This window comes from Columba livia, chromosome 1 (assembly GCF_036013475.1).
Source record: "Columba livia isolate bColLiv1 breed racing homer chromosome 1, bColLiv1.pat.W.v2, whole genome shotgun sequence".
NCBI lineage: Eukaryota > Metazoa > Chordata > Aves > Columbiformes > Columbidae > Columba > Columba livia.
Genome location: NC_088602.1, coordinates 2,145,279 through 2,163,181, shown reverse-complemented (window position 1 = coordinate 2,163,181; position 17,903 = coordinate 2,145,279). Strand labels below are relative to the sequence as shown.

Below are 17,903 nucleotides of genomic sequence, written 5' to 3'. Positions count from 1 at the left end.
CTTGCCCTGTGCAAGAAAAGAGCTGGGAGAGGAGGTACCAGCTGCTCCTGGTGGGAGCTGGAAGGGACCTGCTGTTTAGCCAAACCCCTTTAATATATTTATTGAGGCATGAAGAAGAAAATAGAGGCTCATTGCTAGCAAAATTTGCAGGGAGCTGGAAATGAGCAGAGCAGCAAAACAAGGGAAGCTGGTTGGAAGAGACCCTCAAGATCATCAAGTCCAACCGTTCCCCCAGCCCTGTCCCTGCCCCATGTCCTGAGAACCTCCTGTCCGTCTGTCCAGCCCTCCAGGGCTGGTGACTCCAGCACTGCCCTGGGCAGCCTGTTCCAGTGCCCCACAGCCCTTTGGGGAAGAAATTGTTCCCCACATCCAACCTCAACCTCCCCTGGGGCAACTTGAGGCTGTTTCCACTCATCCTGTCGCTTGTTCCTTGGGAGCAGAGACCCTAACGCAAAGAGAAATGAAGGTTCCCCAACCACAGCGTGACATCCCCATCCCAAACCTACACGGAGGCTGCAGAAGTGCCGACCCATCGCTCAGAGTAGAAGTGGGCAGCGTGGGCCGTCTCCCATCAGATATTGTAACCCACAAGGGACATTGCTGCCTTCTCTAAAATCCAGCTTTGTAGTTTGTCTGGAAGATGTGTGGGCATGTCAGAATTGCCCTGAAATGCAACAGCAATTGTGCTTTCTGCCAAACGATGTGCAGAGCAGACCAGGGTTTTGGATTCCTATGTTACCCCATAGTGACTCGGTCCTTCGGCAGAATCTTGCTTGCAATTCTCAGGAAAGGGCACTGAGCAGTGAAATTATTTTTAGAGCTTGTAAACAAGTAGACCTGTGCCCATCCCTGCAGACACCCCAGCTCTGTGCTTCTTGAGGATCACGGATATTTCATTACAGGAGAGTCAAGCTGAGGTGAGGACTTGCCTGCATTTGCTAACCATGGTTTGATGATTGCCACCTTCTTCCCAAAAGATGCATCCAGCCCATGCGTGTGCAGAAATGCATCTTGACTTCTTGTGCTCAGCAGCTTAAAGAGAAAACAACAAAGCTGATAATATAATGTGTTATTAAAACAGGCTTTTTTATTACAAAGATTTCCCTCTCTCATGTCCAGCTCAACAACAACAGGCACCTGCAGACATGGTTTGGTACAGGGGGATGTGTCTGCCTCCTAGGGCCAGAAAAGAAGAGATGGATGGAGAGAAGAGTTTTTGCTGCAGAAATTCCCCTTGGCTGTTTCCTCCCCAAGCCAAATGAGGCACAAGGCTGGTGTGACCAGCATTAGGGGTTTGGGGTCACCTTGGAGCTGTTGGCAACCTGGTGGCTTCGCACTGCTCACAAGTGCGTTGTCATCGTGCACAAAGATCTCACACTCTGGAAAGCCCCGTGCCAAGCTTGAATTAATGGAAGAAAACAAATCATAAATTGGCTGATGGAGATCTCTGGTTACTTGGTGCCATCGCAGGTGATGGCAGTCTCTTCCTGGCCAGTGGTGTGAGTAAGCTGAAGGACATGAGAGTAACGGAGAGAACCTGAGATGTAGAGATGAAGCCATTTGCAAAGGAGAAGCCCAGGGCTCCTGCAAGGCCTGGGACCTCCATCCAAGCTTGCTCAATGGGAGAACATGGGCATGAAGGTGTCCAGCGCTGTGTTACATCCCGTATTTCTTGTGCTAATGAAGTGTCTGGCTCTAAGCACCCCTGCAAATATGAGATATGAAGGTGGAGCAGAAAGAATGGGTAAAAACCCAGGCAAATCTGTCCAAGGAAACTGCAGGAACCCATCTCTATGATGAAGTGGTGGTCCTGGGTTATTTTGGCCACGGGAACCAGCACTACCAAACTTCTCCGTGAGCATCCTGAGCCCCACGGACAGGCAGAGCTGGACCATTTTGTGCAGGATTTGGGGAGCAGCAAGAACATGAGCAACGTGTCTGGAGGTGAGGTGGCTTCTCCAGGGTTGACCAATGACCTTCCAACCGATGCCGTTTCATGCCCAGCAGCTCCATTGAAGACGAAGGGTGGCTAAGGTTTGTCCCCACTCTTCTGGGGTGGCAGGAGGAGGACTTGGGAGGTGGCCGGGGGCTGGAGGGGGGTTCCTGCAGGTGGGGGCTACACTGGTCATTTCAGATGGGTTTATGCAGCTGGAGGAATGTAAAGCAGCTGATGGGGAGAACGAGCTCCACCACTGTGTCTCACAAACCTCTGCAGGTACACGGGGGATAGGGAAGGAAGGAGCCTCTCCATGGTGCTGGGAAGGGAACTGGGATTTACTGGGAAGGTCTCAGGGCACTGGGAGACCTCGGTGATGGAGCAGAGCCATGGGAGGGGATGCTGCAGCCCGGATTTTTGCTTTGCCCCACTCGGAGCGTGGGATGCTCAGGGCTGTACCAAGACCGGCTTTGCATCTGCGTGGGCTTAACCCCAGCGCGGGGGGTTAAACCTCTCGCAGGGGGCGGCTCAAGCATCTCAGAGCCGGGTGTCCGGGTGGGGTTTAAGAGGGAGAAAGGGAGCGGCCGGGCCGTGTGTGGGGGGTGACATCCCATTAGTGTCACCCCCCATCCCGGCAGGTCCTTCGTGGGCTGCAGGGACTCAGGGGTTAAACCTGCGGCTCCCGCACCCCCTCCCCGCCCTCCCTCCCTCCGCCCTCCCGCCGCCGAGGAATTTCCTAAAACACCCCCAAAAAGTGGGAAAATAATAATAATCATTAAAAGAAAAAAATTAAACCAAACAACAACCCACCACTCTGCGGGTCTATTCTCCCCCCCCGCCCCCTCCATCTCCGCCTTTAATACCAACAAACAAACTCCTCGGCTCTCCCTAAAGGAGGCGCCTTTGATCGGAGCGAGACGAGCCCCGCCGGGCACCGGCACCGCGACACCCCCGGGAACCGGTACCGACACCTCCGGGACCCGGCACCGACAGCCCCGGGCACCGACACCCCCGGGCATCGGCACCGCGACACCCCCGGGATCCGGCACCGACAGCCCCGGGAACCGACACCACTGGCACCAGCATCCCCGGCACCGGCACCCCCGGCACCGGCACCCCCGGCACCGGCAGTCCCGGGCACCGATACTCGTGGCAACCGGCACCGGCACCTCCTGGAAGCGGCACCGCAGCATCCCCGGCACCGGCGCCCCCGACGCCGGCATCACAGGGCACCGACATCCCCGAGAATCGGCACCGCGGCACCCCCGGGCACTGTCACCGGCCCCGGGGCATCCGACACCGGGACCAAGACCGCAGCACCGCCGGGCACCAGCAGCGGGAGCGAAGACCCCGAGCACCGGGACCGAGACATCACGGGGTGCCGCACCGAGAGCAGCACCGGGACATCGTGGGCAGCGGCACCGGGACCAAGAGATCCCCGGGACCAAAGCACCGTCGGTCTCCGGGACCAGAACACCCGCAGGCATCGGGACCGAAGCCTCCAGGCGCTGACCACGGGCTGCGATGCTTCCCGGGGCGAGTCCCCTCGCCTTCCTCCTCCGGTGCCTGCTGCTCCTCTTCGCCTCCGAGAGCCGAGCCCGGGCTCGTAAGTCACCCCCGCTCCCCTCCCGGCTGCTCCGGGCCCCTCCGTGCCTCAGTTTCCCCATCGTCAGCGTCCCCAGGAAGTTGCGGGGGGGCTTTGTGGGTACGGCTAAGGATACGGGGAGGCTCATTGCCATGGCAGGTGCTGGTCCTCCCTGGCCAGGGTGTCCCAGGCTATGTTGCAAGCTGGGTCACCCATCCTATGCTGTTGGCCACATGGCTGTGTCCCCACTGCTGCCTCTGGCTGCTTTCTGGGGACGAACAGCACCAAGTGTGTGCTGGTGAGAGGGCTTTGGGCTTTCGTGAGCTGGTGGGGCCACGTTGAAGGTCTGGGACCCCTCTCCCATGGGCTAGAAATTGCAGAGGGCAGAGGGTTGAATTGCAGCCCTTCCCCTGCGCAGATCCCACCCCACACGGGTGCATCTCCCCTCTGAGGGTGGATGGGGACACGGGCACTTCGGGGAAATGACCCCCCCAAACCAAAGCTGGGGACTTTTCTCCATCCCTTGTGCACCCCTCGTTCTGTCCTTGCTCCCTGTGGACTGACTTAGACAGATAAGATTTGGGATGGGGAAGCGAGGTTCAGCACTTTCTCGTATTAATACAAAACGGCTTGAAGGACTTGGCCAGGGCTGTTTAGCAGCTTGGAAGGTGCTGGAGGTGTTAATTTGAGCCAGGTTTGGCTTGGGCAAAGCACTGGGACCCCATGAGTGGCTGCTGGGCGCCCCTGCAACATGGCAAAGCCACCTGAGCACCGAGCAAACCAGAGCAGGACCTGTCGTGTCCCTACGTTTGTTCTCCCCTTTAATCTCCTGAAATCCCAGCAGAGTCTGTCGGTGGCTGCATTAGGGTGATTTATGACTTGCCCGCTGCCAGCAGTGCATTAGGCACTCGGCAAATAATCGTCCTCCTGGAGCGCCAACCCAAAATGTGAGCGCTGGATTGCTTGTCCCATCAGCGGGGCGTGCTGGGGGGGAAAGGCAGATGACTGGATGGGGCTGTGCAGAGCTTAGGAGAGCAAAATCCGGGTGAGTCTGGCTGCTTTCCCTTCCCTGGGCTCATCGAAAACCACCGAGAGCAGACCACAGCATCCGTTTCTTGTGTGAAGGATGTGGGTCTGGTTTGTCAACCGTGGTACCCACGTTGAGAGGAGGATGGAGACATCGCCAGAAGGTGCTAAGCGAGGTGTTTGCTCTTCGAGGCACCTGCTGATGGGGAGCAGAGCCCCTAAATTGGGCATAAACCGGGATAAATGGGGGTAGTGTGGGTTCATCTGCTTTGGGAGGAAGTGCTGGGGTCCGTTTGCAGGATTTATAATGGTGATAAAAGGCTTGGGACTGTGGGACAGGGACAAAATTGGAGCGGGAAGGTCTGGGATCACCCCCCAGCTCTGCATCACTTCGGCTCTGCCACTGGGCGCATCCCACGGCGCTGGGGGCTCGGCTGGGGCTCCAGATGCTCTGTGACCAAGGACAGGACATCTTGGTGACAAGGTCCTGATCGAATCGTGGACTTTTCCCCACTGTCCACCTCCACAGCTCACTGCCTCACATTTTTCCTGGGGCTGAACACTCAGGGAGAACGAAGACAGGAATAAATTAGTTACAAGCAGCCTCATCAGCCAAGAGACCTACAGTGTCGTGGCTAAAAATAGGTGAGAAGCAGAAATGCTCGGGCTTGAAGGCAAGTCAGAAAAGAAGAATTTGCCCACAGAAACAGGCTATTTTAGGGGATTTACACTCTCAGCTGAAAAAATATCGGAGGCACAGGTTACAGGGCCGAATGTGCTGCAGCCTGGCCACTATGAGTAATTCAGCGGCAATAGTTGCATGCAGCGATGTTTTGGCTGGAGGCTTTTAAACACCAGCATCTCTGGAGACCACGGGGCAGTGGTTTTCCCCAGGAGCTTGGAAGCTGCCGTTTAATTTCTTTTTAACGTTGTTTGTGGGATGTGTCTGTCCTACAAGTTCGGATCCAGCGTGATGAGGGATTGAGTGGTCCAAGGTAGGAAGGACCGGGATGAAGGCAAATCCTACCGGTGGCCATGGTAAGGGAGAGGTGAGGGTTGCACACCTCAATTTATACAACTGAGCATCCCCTTGGGAAGAAGTGGATGAAAACGGGGCCCTGTGTTCTTCTCGCTGAGCCCATGGGGATGATCTGGGTGCGGGACTTCACTTGGCTCCTGCACCCTGGGATGCTCGATGATGATTTGTGAGCCTGTGTTTGCAGAGCTGCAGAGTTTTCCAGGCTCCCAAAGCCCCAAGAAGAGATTCCCAGCCCAGGAGTGAGCGAGACGAGTGCTTGGGAAGTGATGTGGACGTGAGTGCAGCCGTTAAGATGCCACATGTCAAGGGCCCGATGTGTTTTAACCAGTCCCTTCGCAGCTAAGTTGCACTTTAAGCCCTTCATAAATACAGGGCTGTCATAGGAGCGCCTGGACTTTGTGTACCAGACAGTGCTTTTTACACTTTATTTATGGCCCCTCTTAAAAACTCGCAAACTGGTTTGCATAAACACACCCCCGCACGCCTGGCGCGGTGCTGGCTGGCAGGTGCGTGGCCTCCCAAAAAGCTGTCGGGGTTGAGAGCCCAACTCAGACATGCCCTGCTTGGGGAGGGCTGGGGGGGACACAGAGGTGGGAGAAACCCCTGTGGTGTGGGACGAAAAGAGGGAGAAGTGGGGTGAGATCTGCGGGATGTTTTGGCAGCATCTTTGTTGGAGCCAGTTTGGTGCCTGCTAGGGAAACTGGGGCACGGGGCTTTCCAGGCTTTTGCATTAGTCCCTTGTTAGTCGTGGGTCAAGGCTTTATCTGCAGCAGGGACTTGCCTCTGGTGTCCTGTAGCGGGGAGATGCTCCGATGTATAGAAACATAGAACAATTTGGGTTAAGGGACCATCAAAGCTCATCCAGTGCCACCACTGCCATGAGCAGGGACATCTTCACCAGCTCAGGTTGCTCAGAGCCCTGTCCAGCCTGGCCTGGGATGTCTCCAAGGTCAGGATTAAGGTATGTTGATCCTACATGTGCAAAGACCCAGCTGGGTAATGGGTGTGTGAATGGGAGCTGTTCCCTGGGCTGATGGAACAAGTGATGTAAAAGCAGCTTAAAACCTCCCATGACCCATCAGGACATCTGCTCAAGCCTGGAAAACCCTGACATGAGAGTAGGGGGTATTGGGGCAGGGTCTTGCACATATGTATATGTATGTGGCTTGACTTTGTTGAGCTTCGGTTGCTATATCCAGAGGGAGGTGATGTGAGCACAGTTTAGCTGGAGCCAAAGGAGGATTTGGGAGCAGAACATGATATTTCAGTAGCTAACATGCATGCAAGTTTAATATCTCACCTTGGTTCCAGCTGCTATGCTCAGGATTGGTGCAGGAGACCATCTGACCTGTTTTGGCCCATGGTCAAAGTGTCCAGGCAGTGGGACAAGTCACACCACCTTGGGAAACCCATGGGGATGTCCTTGTCCACTGTGGACGTGGAGGGGTGCAAGACACTGCATCGAATGGGCTGCACCAGTGGGTGGGAGACCTTCAAGGGACAGGTCTCACGAACGTGTTGGCCTGAGGGGACTTTTCTGCATCCAAGGCCAGGAGATGTCTTGGGGCGGTCTGACCAACATTGGCCAGTTTGATGGTCCAACAAAGGCTGTGGGGGTCTCCTCTTTGTTCATAGTCTCTTGCTGAGTCTAGAGCAGGTCGTGAAGATGTAGGATGGCATCTCGTTGGTGACTAATGTATGAAGCTGCTGAGATATGTCCTAAAGAGGTGTCAAGGCCATTCTAATGGTGTGAAAAATCAGCAGTCACTGAATGGACCGCAGGGTAGGTTTCTCCATTCAGTTTGTCACCATGGATTGATGTTTCTAGACCATCTCATGAAGATGCTGCTCCAGTGGGTTCATAGAGTGTCTCAAAACCTCCGCGACAGCCTCTTCTGGGGTTTAAATCCCCTGGCAGCTGGAGACCTTCCTACAATACCTGTCCTAAATCTTCCAGGCTTTGTCCCAGGCTGATTGCTTCTTCTTGTCCCTGCCATGCCTTCGTAACAACCCCCACTTACCTCATCCCCCCACTTGCACGATCCATCTCATATTACATACCTTTCTTGCTGTCCAGGATGCAATTAGTGATAATTAGTGACAATCGCAATCAAAGTAAAGCAGGGCCTGGGTACAGCCTTGAGCACTGACCCGGGGTGTCCAGGCTCTTGCTGGGGGTGCTCTCCTCAGCATGGTGTTGACAGGTGCCAACATGGGCTTCAACAAATGCCTGGGGACAGCTGGGCCAGGGTGGTTCCAACAGGTAGATATGGACATGAGCTGGTCCAGGCCACCGGCCCCAGACCCTGATCTGGGGTATTCAATGATTTGGATGTAACCAGGTGGTCCTCACCCAAGAAAACACTGGAGCCACGGCAGAAAACAGCTATTGGATGGGGAGGCAGGGAGAAACCTTCTTCTTCTGTGATGTCCCCAGCAGAGACCTTTGGAGTGGGCAAGGCAGAAATGTTTCTGTGTGGAAGAGTTGCTCTTCACAGCGTCTCATAGAATCCTAGGATAATTTCGGTTGGAAAAGACCCTCAAGATCATCAAGTCCAACTGTTCCCCCATCTCTGACACTGCCCCATGTCCCTGAGAACCTCATCTCCACGTCTGTTCAGCCCCTCCAGGGATGGTGGCTCCACCACTCCCTCTGGGCACAAGGCCACAGGACTCGCTGCTGGGTGGCATAGGAATAATTTCCACTTCTTTCAACTCTTTTCTTGTGCTTAAAGCTCATACCACTCTGAAGAGCAAAGTCTTTTATTGGGGGCTTCTTTTGTTTGGGAAGAAACTGCTAAGGTGGGATGTGTTCTTGGAGGTGTTTGCCTCTTCCCACCTCTGCTCCTCCTTCGAGGTCCCACAGGGCCACCTCCAAGCGTGGAGCCTCTGGCTTGCAATCAGCAGGCTCTGGTTGTGACTCCAAGGTGAGGTGGACCAGGCTGGCCTGCTGTTTTCTCCTGCCCAGGGATCGTGTGGTTCTCGGGATGGAAAACTAGGTGGATTTTTAGTACTGCAACCTTGAAAACTCTCCACAGCTCAAGAGCCTTCTCTGGAAAACAAGCAGTAAAACAACGTGACTTTTGTGAGCATGCTGTTGCAGAAGACGCAATAAATAAGGAGACTGAACGGCACGGGAGCAATTTCGCTGCCACAAATGTCTTTTCACTCCGAGTGAAGATTGGGAAGATATCCAAAGTGGGACCTCTGAAAATGAAATTATTAACCTGGCATGGGAAAAAATGATCCAGAGCCTCCAGCTTTTTAATCCTCCTCCCTCCATCCATCCTCAGCTTGCTTTTAACCAAAAAATGCCGGCGCCTCTTGCCAAATATGCCGCAAAGTGCTACTGAGATGTGGACAAGTGTGTGCTCCTGCCCCGGCGCTGCCAGTCGGCTTTAATTTTACCAGCGGCCCTTTGCAGACATGAATCAGGCTGCTTTCGAGGGCTGGACCCAAACCAGGGCTCCACTTGTGATTAAATGTTTGAACGACGCAGCCAACTGGCACGGGAGCCGGCAAGCCGAGCGGGGCCCGCGTCACACGAAGGCAACTCGATTTCTTCACCCTCAGCGTAATTCATGAAGACGCTGCAAGCAGGGGAAAATGAAGCAATTTTCTCACCCTTTTACAAAACTATATTTTATTTTTTTTTTATTTCAGTTTTGTCATTTTTGTTTTCCTCTCTTCTGCGTTTCTGCAGTTTCCAGCCACGTGCTCCCCATTCTTGTGTGGTTTGCTGTAAGTTCGTGTTGTGCGTGGCCAGGAATATGGGTTTGCTGACTTGTTGGGAGGTTTGGAGGAAGCTATGGTGACAATGTAAAGGTCTGAGTAGGGAAGAGGAAGGAAAATGCCCCTGCCTGTCCCCTCTGATGGCATCCACCCCCAAATTACTGCTAATCTCCACCTTTGCAGATGCAACGCTGGCCCCACACTGCTGTGCTTGGGCCAGGTGGTCTGGGCAGCTGGTGGCTGCCTCCTTTGAAGGTACAACTTGGAGAATCACGTGCTTGAAGCCATTGACCCAGTGAGGAGTTCACGGCTGCTGGCAAATCTGTACGGCTTGAGTTGGAAGGAACCCATAATTGAATCATAGAGTCATAGAAACATAGAGTAATAGAGTCATAGAATCACAGAATCATAGAATCATTTTGGTTGGAAGAGACCATCAAGATACAACCATTAACCAAGACCCTCAAGATCCAAGCATTAATCTAGGCCCTCAAGATCCAACTTTTAATCAAGACCCTCAAGATCCAACTAAGATGCTCAAGTCCAACCATTAGTTGGATCATCATAGACCTGTAGGGCAGCCCTTCCTGATGGCCACAGGGTCTGGCTGTGGTAGAGAATCACTTGGGTTCATCCTCAGGATGGTCAGAAGCGGGAGGAGGGATGACAGCCCACCACAGCGTGTCCATGTGAGTTTCAGAATTGCAGAATCATTTTGGTTGGAAGAGACCCTCAAGATCATCAAGTCCAACTGTTAATCCAACCCCATGTCCCTGAGAACCTCATCTCCATCTGTTCAACCCCTCCCAGGGCTGGTGACTCTACCACTGCCCTGGGCAGCCTGTTCCAATGCCCCACAGCCCTTTGGGGAAGAATTGTTCCTAAGATCCAACCTCAACCTCTGCTGGTGCAACCTGAGGCCATTTCTTCTCTTTTGCCTGATCAGTGGGAGAAACAATTGCGTTAAGCAGGTATCATCTCCAGCTTTGGTGAGGTGCGACAACATCAGCTGCGCTATCTAAACCTCTGCTTTGCCCCTGATGATAGAGTGGGGCATGGGTTGGCTTTTAGCATCATTGGGGTGACGAAGGCCCCTGAGCTTATTTTGGGGACCCTCTACTATTCCTTAAGGAGTCCTTCCAGCAGTGTAGCGGGGTCATCACCCACTAGCTTGTCTGACTTAGTGTAGCAAGAGCTGGGCACCATGCCTTGGAAAACAGCCCTTTACCCTCTCCTCACATCCCCAGGGTGTCACAAGCTTTTAAAAGACCCATAAATGCTTCAGGGAGTGTAAACGTCTCCGCTGCCTTCCAGCAACGTCATCGCCCAAACTACCTCAAATCCCCTCGATGACATAACCTTTTAAATCACCTTTTTTAGTGGGGCTGTAAGCACCGAAACCACTAATAACACATGCGGGCAGGTGTGTGGTTGTTCACCAAAGAGCTTAACCCCTGGTGCGTCCCTCTGGCTGGTCGGGGATGGGGACACGTCATGGGAGAGGGGGAGCAGCTGTTGGGCTGTGGTAGGAGTTATGGGGTCCAGATTCCTGCAGGTCCGACCAGGGTCTGAGCTTGGTCCTGCAGAACCAGGTGATGCTTTTTGATTTGAATGTTAAGAATGGCTGAATTGGGCTTTCTGGCCAAAGCCCTATGGGTTTTTTTTGGTGGTGATTGTGGCCACGGTTTGTCCTGCTGCAGGTTGGCCTTGTCCTGTAACCAAGGGCTTGGAGGTGGAGAGCGCTGATAGGGACCTGCTAAAACTCTGAGAGAGCTGAAACTCTTAGGGAGAGCAAAAGGTTTTCCTTCAGAATGCGTTTCTAAGCCCAAAATGTATATTTTTTTAATTCTTTTTTTTGGGTAACAGTGAAAATGTCTCCTAAACTCAGGTTCTCCTGTCCCCACCCACCACTCAAAGCCCTTCTGGGGAAAATTCAGTCCCATAGCATCACCCTGAAATCACCTGTCCATCTTCAAATGAGCATTTCTACTGACTTATTTTAGAGATACAACTCTAATTTATGCCTCAAAACCACTCAACATGTTCCTTGCCTGCAAAGAGAAGCCCAGCTTGCACAGAGGAGCTGCCAGTTGGTCGAATGGGTCCCAGGCTAAAAAATTGTGGAAAGAAATGGCTTTTGGGGAATGTATTTAATTTAGGGGTTGGTGGATGGGATGTGGCCATCAGGTGCTCATGGGGAACAGCATGAAGGCACCGAGCTGTCCTTGGAGAGCGAGGATGCATCTCCCAAGGACCATCCCTTTCTCTCACCTAACTTCTCTGGGTTGACTTTCAGGGCCGGACATGTTCTGTGACTTCAACGGCAAGAAGTACAGCCCGGGCGAGAGCTGGCACCCCTACCTGGAGCCGCAGGGGCTGATGTATTGCATCCGCTGCAGCTGCTCCGAGGCATGTCCCCCGCATGGAGCCGCGGGAGGTGGTGGGGATGCTCCTGACCTGGGACGTCGCTTTGGCAGCTCTTAAGCAAATCTGTTCTGGTGTCTAATTTGAGCAGATAAACCCTTACCAGTCCTGTAGGGATGTTGGATTAATCTCTTTCCTTTTGAAAAAGCCCCACGTCCCACTGGGATTGTTGGGTTGACCTTGTGAGGGAGCTGTCTCAGTAGCGTTGGTGGGCGGTGGGTGGAGGAGGCTCAAGGCTGCTATGAGACCTTGAATGATCTTTGATGATGAGAGGTGAGCCCATGAGCTGGCTGGCAAGAGGATCTGAGCGGGGAATGGAGACATCCTTGGCTGGGTGAGGTACAACAGCAAAATCCATCATGATAATGGGGCCACCATACAACATCTACAACTATCTGAAGTGAGGTTGTAGCATGAAGGGTGTTGGTCTCTTCTCCCAAGTAGCAAGTGACAGGATGAGAGGAAGCGGCCTCAAGTTGCACCAGGGGAGGCTGAAGTTGGATCTTGGGAGCAATTTCTTCCCCAAAGGGCTGTTGGGCATTGGAACAGGCTGCCCAGGGCAGTGCTGGAGTCACCAGCCCTGGGGGGTTGAACAGATGAAGATGAGGTTCTCAGGGACATAGGGTTGAGGGAATGGTTGGACTCGATGATCCTGAGGGTCTTTTCCAACCAAAATGATTCTACACTTCTATGATCTTCTTCCTCATGCAGGGGTGAACACATAGCTGACCGAACCTTCTTTTTCTCCTTCTTTCCCCAGAATGGCAACATCAGGTGCTATCGGATCCAGTGCCCAGCTCTGCAGTGTGCCAGTCCCGTCACGGACCCCCAGCAGTGCTGCCCGCGGTGTCTCGGTAGGTGGACATCCCACGAGGAAGGAGGTGACAAAGTGGCCACGGTCCTACAGGGACCTCAACTTCAGTCACTTGAGTGGCCACGCTTGGAGCTGTGCAGCGATGCTGGGTCTGGTAGCGCTCACTGAGTCACAACAGCAACAGCTGCTTATGTTGCTTTTTTCCCAAAAAAAATGTTATTTGATAGAAAAGGGCTCTTTACCAGACCACTTTCTCCAACTCGCCCCCATCACAAGAAACTTTGTGGGGACTGAATATCAGATCACAGTTCAGGGACAAACCAGAAGCTGGCACTTCATCCATATCGTTTGCCAGCAAAATGTGTTGGATACAGTAAAAACAAAAAACCACTTCTGATTATTTTTAAGGAAATTATTGATTTTTTCTCTCCCCTGGATGTGATGACCTCCAACATCTGGAGTCAGATCTAAAGGACTTCTCCCATAGGTAATTAGCTAAAAATTAAAAATACTTTTTCTTTTTTTTCCTATTTTTTCCTAATCTCCTAAATTGTCAATGGTTTTTGACTGGCTTTGCCAAAACTCTGGCATACCGTGGGATAAGATCTCAGGAGGTCAGACTTCCAGTTTCACCTTTGTGCTGAGCTCGGTGTGGTCAGGCCAGCCCCATTCTCCAAAAGTTTTTAGGCACATAAATCCCTGTGGGCCACGGGATGCCCTGGCTACTTCTTTGTGATAACTGTAGTGTGTGGAGTTCTCCTTGTCCTTTTGGGTTAAGATGGTGGGGAATCTCCTGAGGATCCACGCTATGTCAGGGCCAGGCAAGGGCTGGATCTCATCTCGTTGCTTTCTCACCTTCTTCTCCAGAGCCACATTCCCCTTCTGGCCTCCGGGCACCCGTCAAGTCTTGCCAGTACAACGGGACGACCTACCAGCAAGGCGAGATGTTCACCACCAGTGAGCTCTTCCCCAGCCGCCAGCCAAACCAGTGTGTGCAGTGCAGCTGCTCCGTAAGCTACCTGAGAGCCCCTGGGAGGTGGGGAGGGCTTGGGGTCTTCTCCTGCACCCCAACAATATCCCACCAGGCTAAAAACCTCATGAAGACCATCTAGTGGTACCACCCATGGTGGGATGGTTTCTCGTCATTATCAGGTTATCTCGCCCTGGACTGGGCACTGGTGAGGTAGCACCTTGAGTCTTGGGGTCAGTTTTGGGTCCCTCACATCAAAAAAGCCCTTGAGGTGTTGGAGTGAGTTGAGAGAAGGGAACGGAGCTGGGGAAGGGGCTGGAGCACAAGTGTAATGGGAACAACTGAGGGACCTGGGGGGTTCAACTGGAGAACAGGAGCTGAGGGGAGACCTGATCTCTGTCACACCAAGTTGCAACAACCTTTGCGGGACCATCGTGGGACCATCTTCCTCGCTGGTCCTGGCTGCCCTACCTGAGGGCTACAACAGTGGCCAGGATGCCATGTGGTCCTCAGCATGCATCTCCGCGATGGATTGTGATCCGCTATGGATGGATTGCCAGCACTGGGGGGATTTTTCTTCTCCGTGAGCTTCCAGCAATGCCCTGAGCCAGGCCCTGGCTCTGCTCTGCCCAGCCCTCTCCTGCAGGCTGGAATCCCACTAAAAACTGTCAGAAACCGAGTTCCAACGCTTCGCTCGGGAGATGTGAGGCAGCCTGGCCGGCTGTGATGGCGAAGGTGTGTGGAGCGTGAGACCACGCGTGCCAGGAGCTGAGTGTTGGGAGATAAATGGAGCAGCTCCTCCTCCTCAGGAGGGAGCGAGGAAGGGGGATAGAAAGTGCTGACGCTGGACTTGGACGCTGTGGGGAACTGCTCACGGCAGCTCCAGCCTCTGCCATAAAAAAGAAGAGGGTTGCAGGCTTGGCTTTCACCACCCATTATACAGAGCCCTTGGATGGGACCAGGCTCCACCGGTCTGTGCTTTTCTTGAAGCAAATAAGCTTTGCCAGGAAAGAAAAAGGAGCAAAAGGACCCAAATCACCTCACTCTCTCATGCCAAGAGCACGTACACAGTGGTTTCCATCAGCTGGTGCTTGGCAGTGAAGTATCAGTCATATCAAGATAGATGCTCTGAGCTTTTGGTGCTCGTGCATAACTCGGAGCTGGGTGGCTTGGAGATAGGTGGCAAGAGGAATAGCTTAGACATAGAAATTATACAGTTTTGGGGCTGGTTCCTATCTAGGAACCAGGTTGGGGGCAAACTTGGCATTGGTGAGGCCGCACCTTAAATCCTGGGGTCAGTTTTGAGTCCCTCACGCCAAGAAAGGCCTTGAGGTGCTGGAGCGAGTTGAGAGAAGGGAACGGAGCTGGTGAGGGGCTGGAGCGCAAGTGTGATGGGAGTGGCTGAGGGACCTGGGGGTTCAGCTGGAGAACAGGAGCTGAGGGGAGACCTTCTGATCTCTGAACTGCCTGAAAGGAGCTTGGAGCCAGGGGGGGTCGGGCTCTGCTCCCCAGGAACAAGCGCCAGGAGCAGAGGAAACGGCCTCAAGTTGCGCCAGGGGAGGTTGAGGTTGGATGTGGGGAACAATTTCTTCCCCAAAGTGCTGTGGGGCATTGGAACAGGCTGCCCAGGGCAGTGCTGGAGTCACCATCCCTGGAGGGTTGGACAGATGGACATGAGGTTCTCAGGGACACGGGGCAGTGCCAGGGGTGGGTTAATGGTTGGACTTGATGCTCTTGAGAGTCTCTTCCAAACAAAACAATTCTATGATACTAATGATACTATGATACCAGGAAGGAGCCCCTGAATCCATCTGTACGTTCCCACCTGGTGCTGCTTTCCCACCCCACTCGCCACCATCCCCAGGAGCCGGCGGACCCTCGTGTCCCTCTCAGAGGCACTGGCTTTCACTCAGCCTCTGTTTATTCGGCAGGATAGTGCCTTGGATACGAAGGGGGAAGAATAAGAAGTTGTCTGTGGAGCCTTGTAGCAGCGGGGTCTCGCCGGGCTGTGTCTGATGTTGTCAGCTGCTAGAACAGCTGCGTGAACAGCTGGTCTAAACCTCTTCAAAAACCACCCTGAGACCAGAGCCTCTGGGATAAGTCCTACTTTTTATGACATTTGCTCTTTCCCGCCCGAGGCAGGTCTTTGCTATGAGCTGCTGGTCTAAAGGAGAAGGAAGGAAGAAGCTGCGTGGCCAAACCCTGCTCTGTGCAGATCTGGACCCCCTGGAGGTCCCTAAAGTGAAGAGCAGGGTTTGGTCTGCAGTGACCTCCACCAGATCCTCTCATTGACCAAACTTTCTTCCTCCTCTTCATGTCCCCTGGACAGCTGTTTGGTTTCTGATGGTAGAAGAAGCTGCTTTGATTTGGTTTTCTAAGGAAGTCCTTGGTTAACCTCTTGGTTTCAGTTGACTGAGAGCTTGGGGATACCCCAAAGAAAATTGCTGCATGGAGAAGAAGACCTTGCTGTTGAGGTCTGGCTGCTACTGGGCTGCTGAACAACCTTTTTTACCCCTCTGCAAAGCAGCAAAAACATAACTCTGCAGCAGACAGGTGCAAAACCATCAACTGAAGTGGTAGTGGGATGCACTGAGGTCAAGACTGGCCTTGGCTCGTGGTTTTCAGCTTGAGTCACTGCAACAATGATGTTTTCCAAACTACCTACCAAGCTAGGAGAAGTTCATTGCCCGAACGTCTGCCCATAGCGCTTGACCCAGTCTCGTGTGTTTGGCTCTGACGTTATCAAATAACCCAACATAGAAGGCGGGCAGAGCTGCGATGTGGACCTGGGTTCAGCATCGTGCTTCCCTTTTCCACCCATCTCCTCCAGGTCCTTGTCCTGGGGGATGCCAGAGGAAAGGTCCTTGTTCCACTTGGAATTGGTGGGTGTTATGCTAAATTTAGAGCTGTGTGGTGGCCATTTCAGATCCAGTAGCAATTCTTGGGGAGGACCACTCCTCTCAGGAGCAATTGGTGGACCAGCCATGCTGGGACAGGACACCATCCACCGTGCGACATTCCACAGGATGGAGAACATGGCAGGAACGGATTTTCATCTTTCATCAGTCGCTAGGTGATGGGTGATATTTGAAGAAGAGCTATAGAATTTATGCTAGATCTGCAATTTGAAGTGCTGAACACCCCAACATGGGGGACATATGGTCCTGTATAACCTTTATGATGCTGACAATGTATTTTTTGCTCCTGTCTCCTAGGAAGGCCAGATTTACTGCGGCTTGGTGACATGCCCAGAGCTCTTGTGCTCCTCTCCCCTAACTGTGCCGGATTCCTGCTGCCAGGTCTGCAAAGGTAACGAGGGGCCCAGGAGCTGCTCCTGAGGAAGGGCTGGGTGACAGAGGTGTTGCAACCAGCTGGCAGGAACCATTTCAAGCCACTTTTGCATTATTTTGGAAGCCTGTGTTGTAAATCAGGCCACTTGCTCTGTCTGGGTCCCACCAGACAACAAAAGACTAGGGCTCAGTTTGTTTTTCCTGCATGTTTCGCCTCCCACATATAGTTGTGTCCTACACACCGGCCAGGGCTGAGCTCTTTGCCCTGCCATTGGTGCATCATGCAAGAGATGGCACGTTCATGGAGGGCAAAGTCCTCTAGACCACACATCCACCAAGATGGACATGGTTGTATGGACCATGTAAAGATTGGTGTGTGCTACTGTTGCTCCAAGGAAGTTTATAGGCAAGTCAAGGAAAAACAACCCTCTTCCACCCTAATACAGCATGGCAAAGTTTTGCTCCTACAGCTCTGAGTGGGGGAGAAACTCTTGAATTTGCTGCTTTTTCCCTGACTCACACCTGGGAGAGTGAGGAGAGAATCCAGCTCCACGTCTCCAGATGAGACAGACTCAAGAGAGAATGGCAGGTTCACACCCTGCCAACAATGGAGCCATAGCATAAAATGACTCTTCAAAACAAGCAATATTTGTGAAACTGGAAGGCCGTAGTGGTCTCCTGGCCATTGACACAGAATGACCTCCTACAGGTGCCTCCTCCAATTTGTGTTCCTCTCTCCAAATTTTCTTTGGTGCATCTGGGACATGTCATTGTCTCAGAAACGTCTTTGGATTTCTTTTTAATGCCTGATCATTCCCCACGTCTCATAGTCTACCTCCGGGATGTTTTCATGCCGCCTAACTTCAGAAGCTACAAGGCCACGTCCTTCTTGGAGCTGAGCTCTCGTTAATAGTCAGTGGGGATAAAAAGGTTTTTGGGATATGACTCCCATTTGCTTTTGGTGATGTGAATCGCACCTTGGAAGCTCTTCTCTCTCCAGACCTCACAGGTGGGCCAGCACCCTGAAGAGAGCTGCTTTTAGTCAGTTGGACCCCAGAAAGCAAATCCTCATCCATGCCCATGGCTT

General features: G+C 53.0%; 1 protein-coding gene across 2 annotated transcripts in view; it reads left to right on the top strand.

Moving 5' to 3' along the window:
• Window positions 1–392: 392 nt before the first annotated feature.
• The window catches only part of CHRDL2 (chordin like 2), a 32,087-nt gene continuing 14,576 nt past the window's right edge, over window positions 393–17,903 (top strand). Inside the window, exons 1-6 of one of the 2 annotated variants that reach the window (XM_065064163.1) lie at window positions 393–2,034; window positions 2,831–3,542; window positions 11,615–11,727; window positions 12,503–12,596; window positions 13,424–13,566; window positions 16,742–16,835. In XM_065064163.1, the coding sequence (XP_064920235.1) occupies window positions 3,461–3,542; window positions 11,615–11,727; window positions 12,503–12,596; window positions 13,424–13,566; window positions 16,742–16,835 (526 nt within the window). In that variant the 5' untranslated portion in view covers window positions 393–2,034; window positions 2,831–3,460. Of the gene's footprint in view, window positions 2,035–2,747; window positions 3,543–11,614; window positions 11,728–12,502; window positions 12,597–13,423; window positions 13,567–16,741; window positions 16,836–17,903 lie in introns of those variants that run through there. The other variant, XM_065064234.1, reaches the window with a different exon arrangement.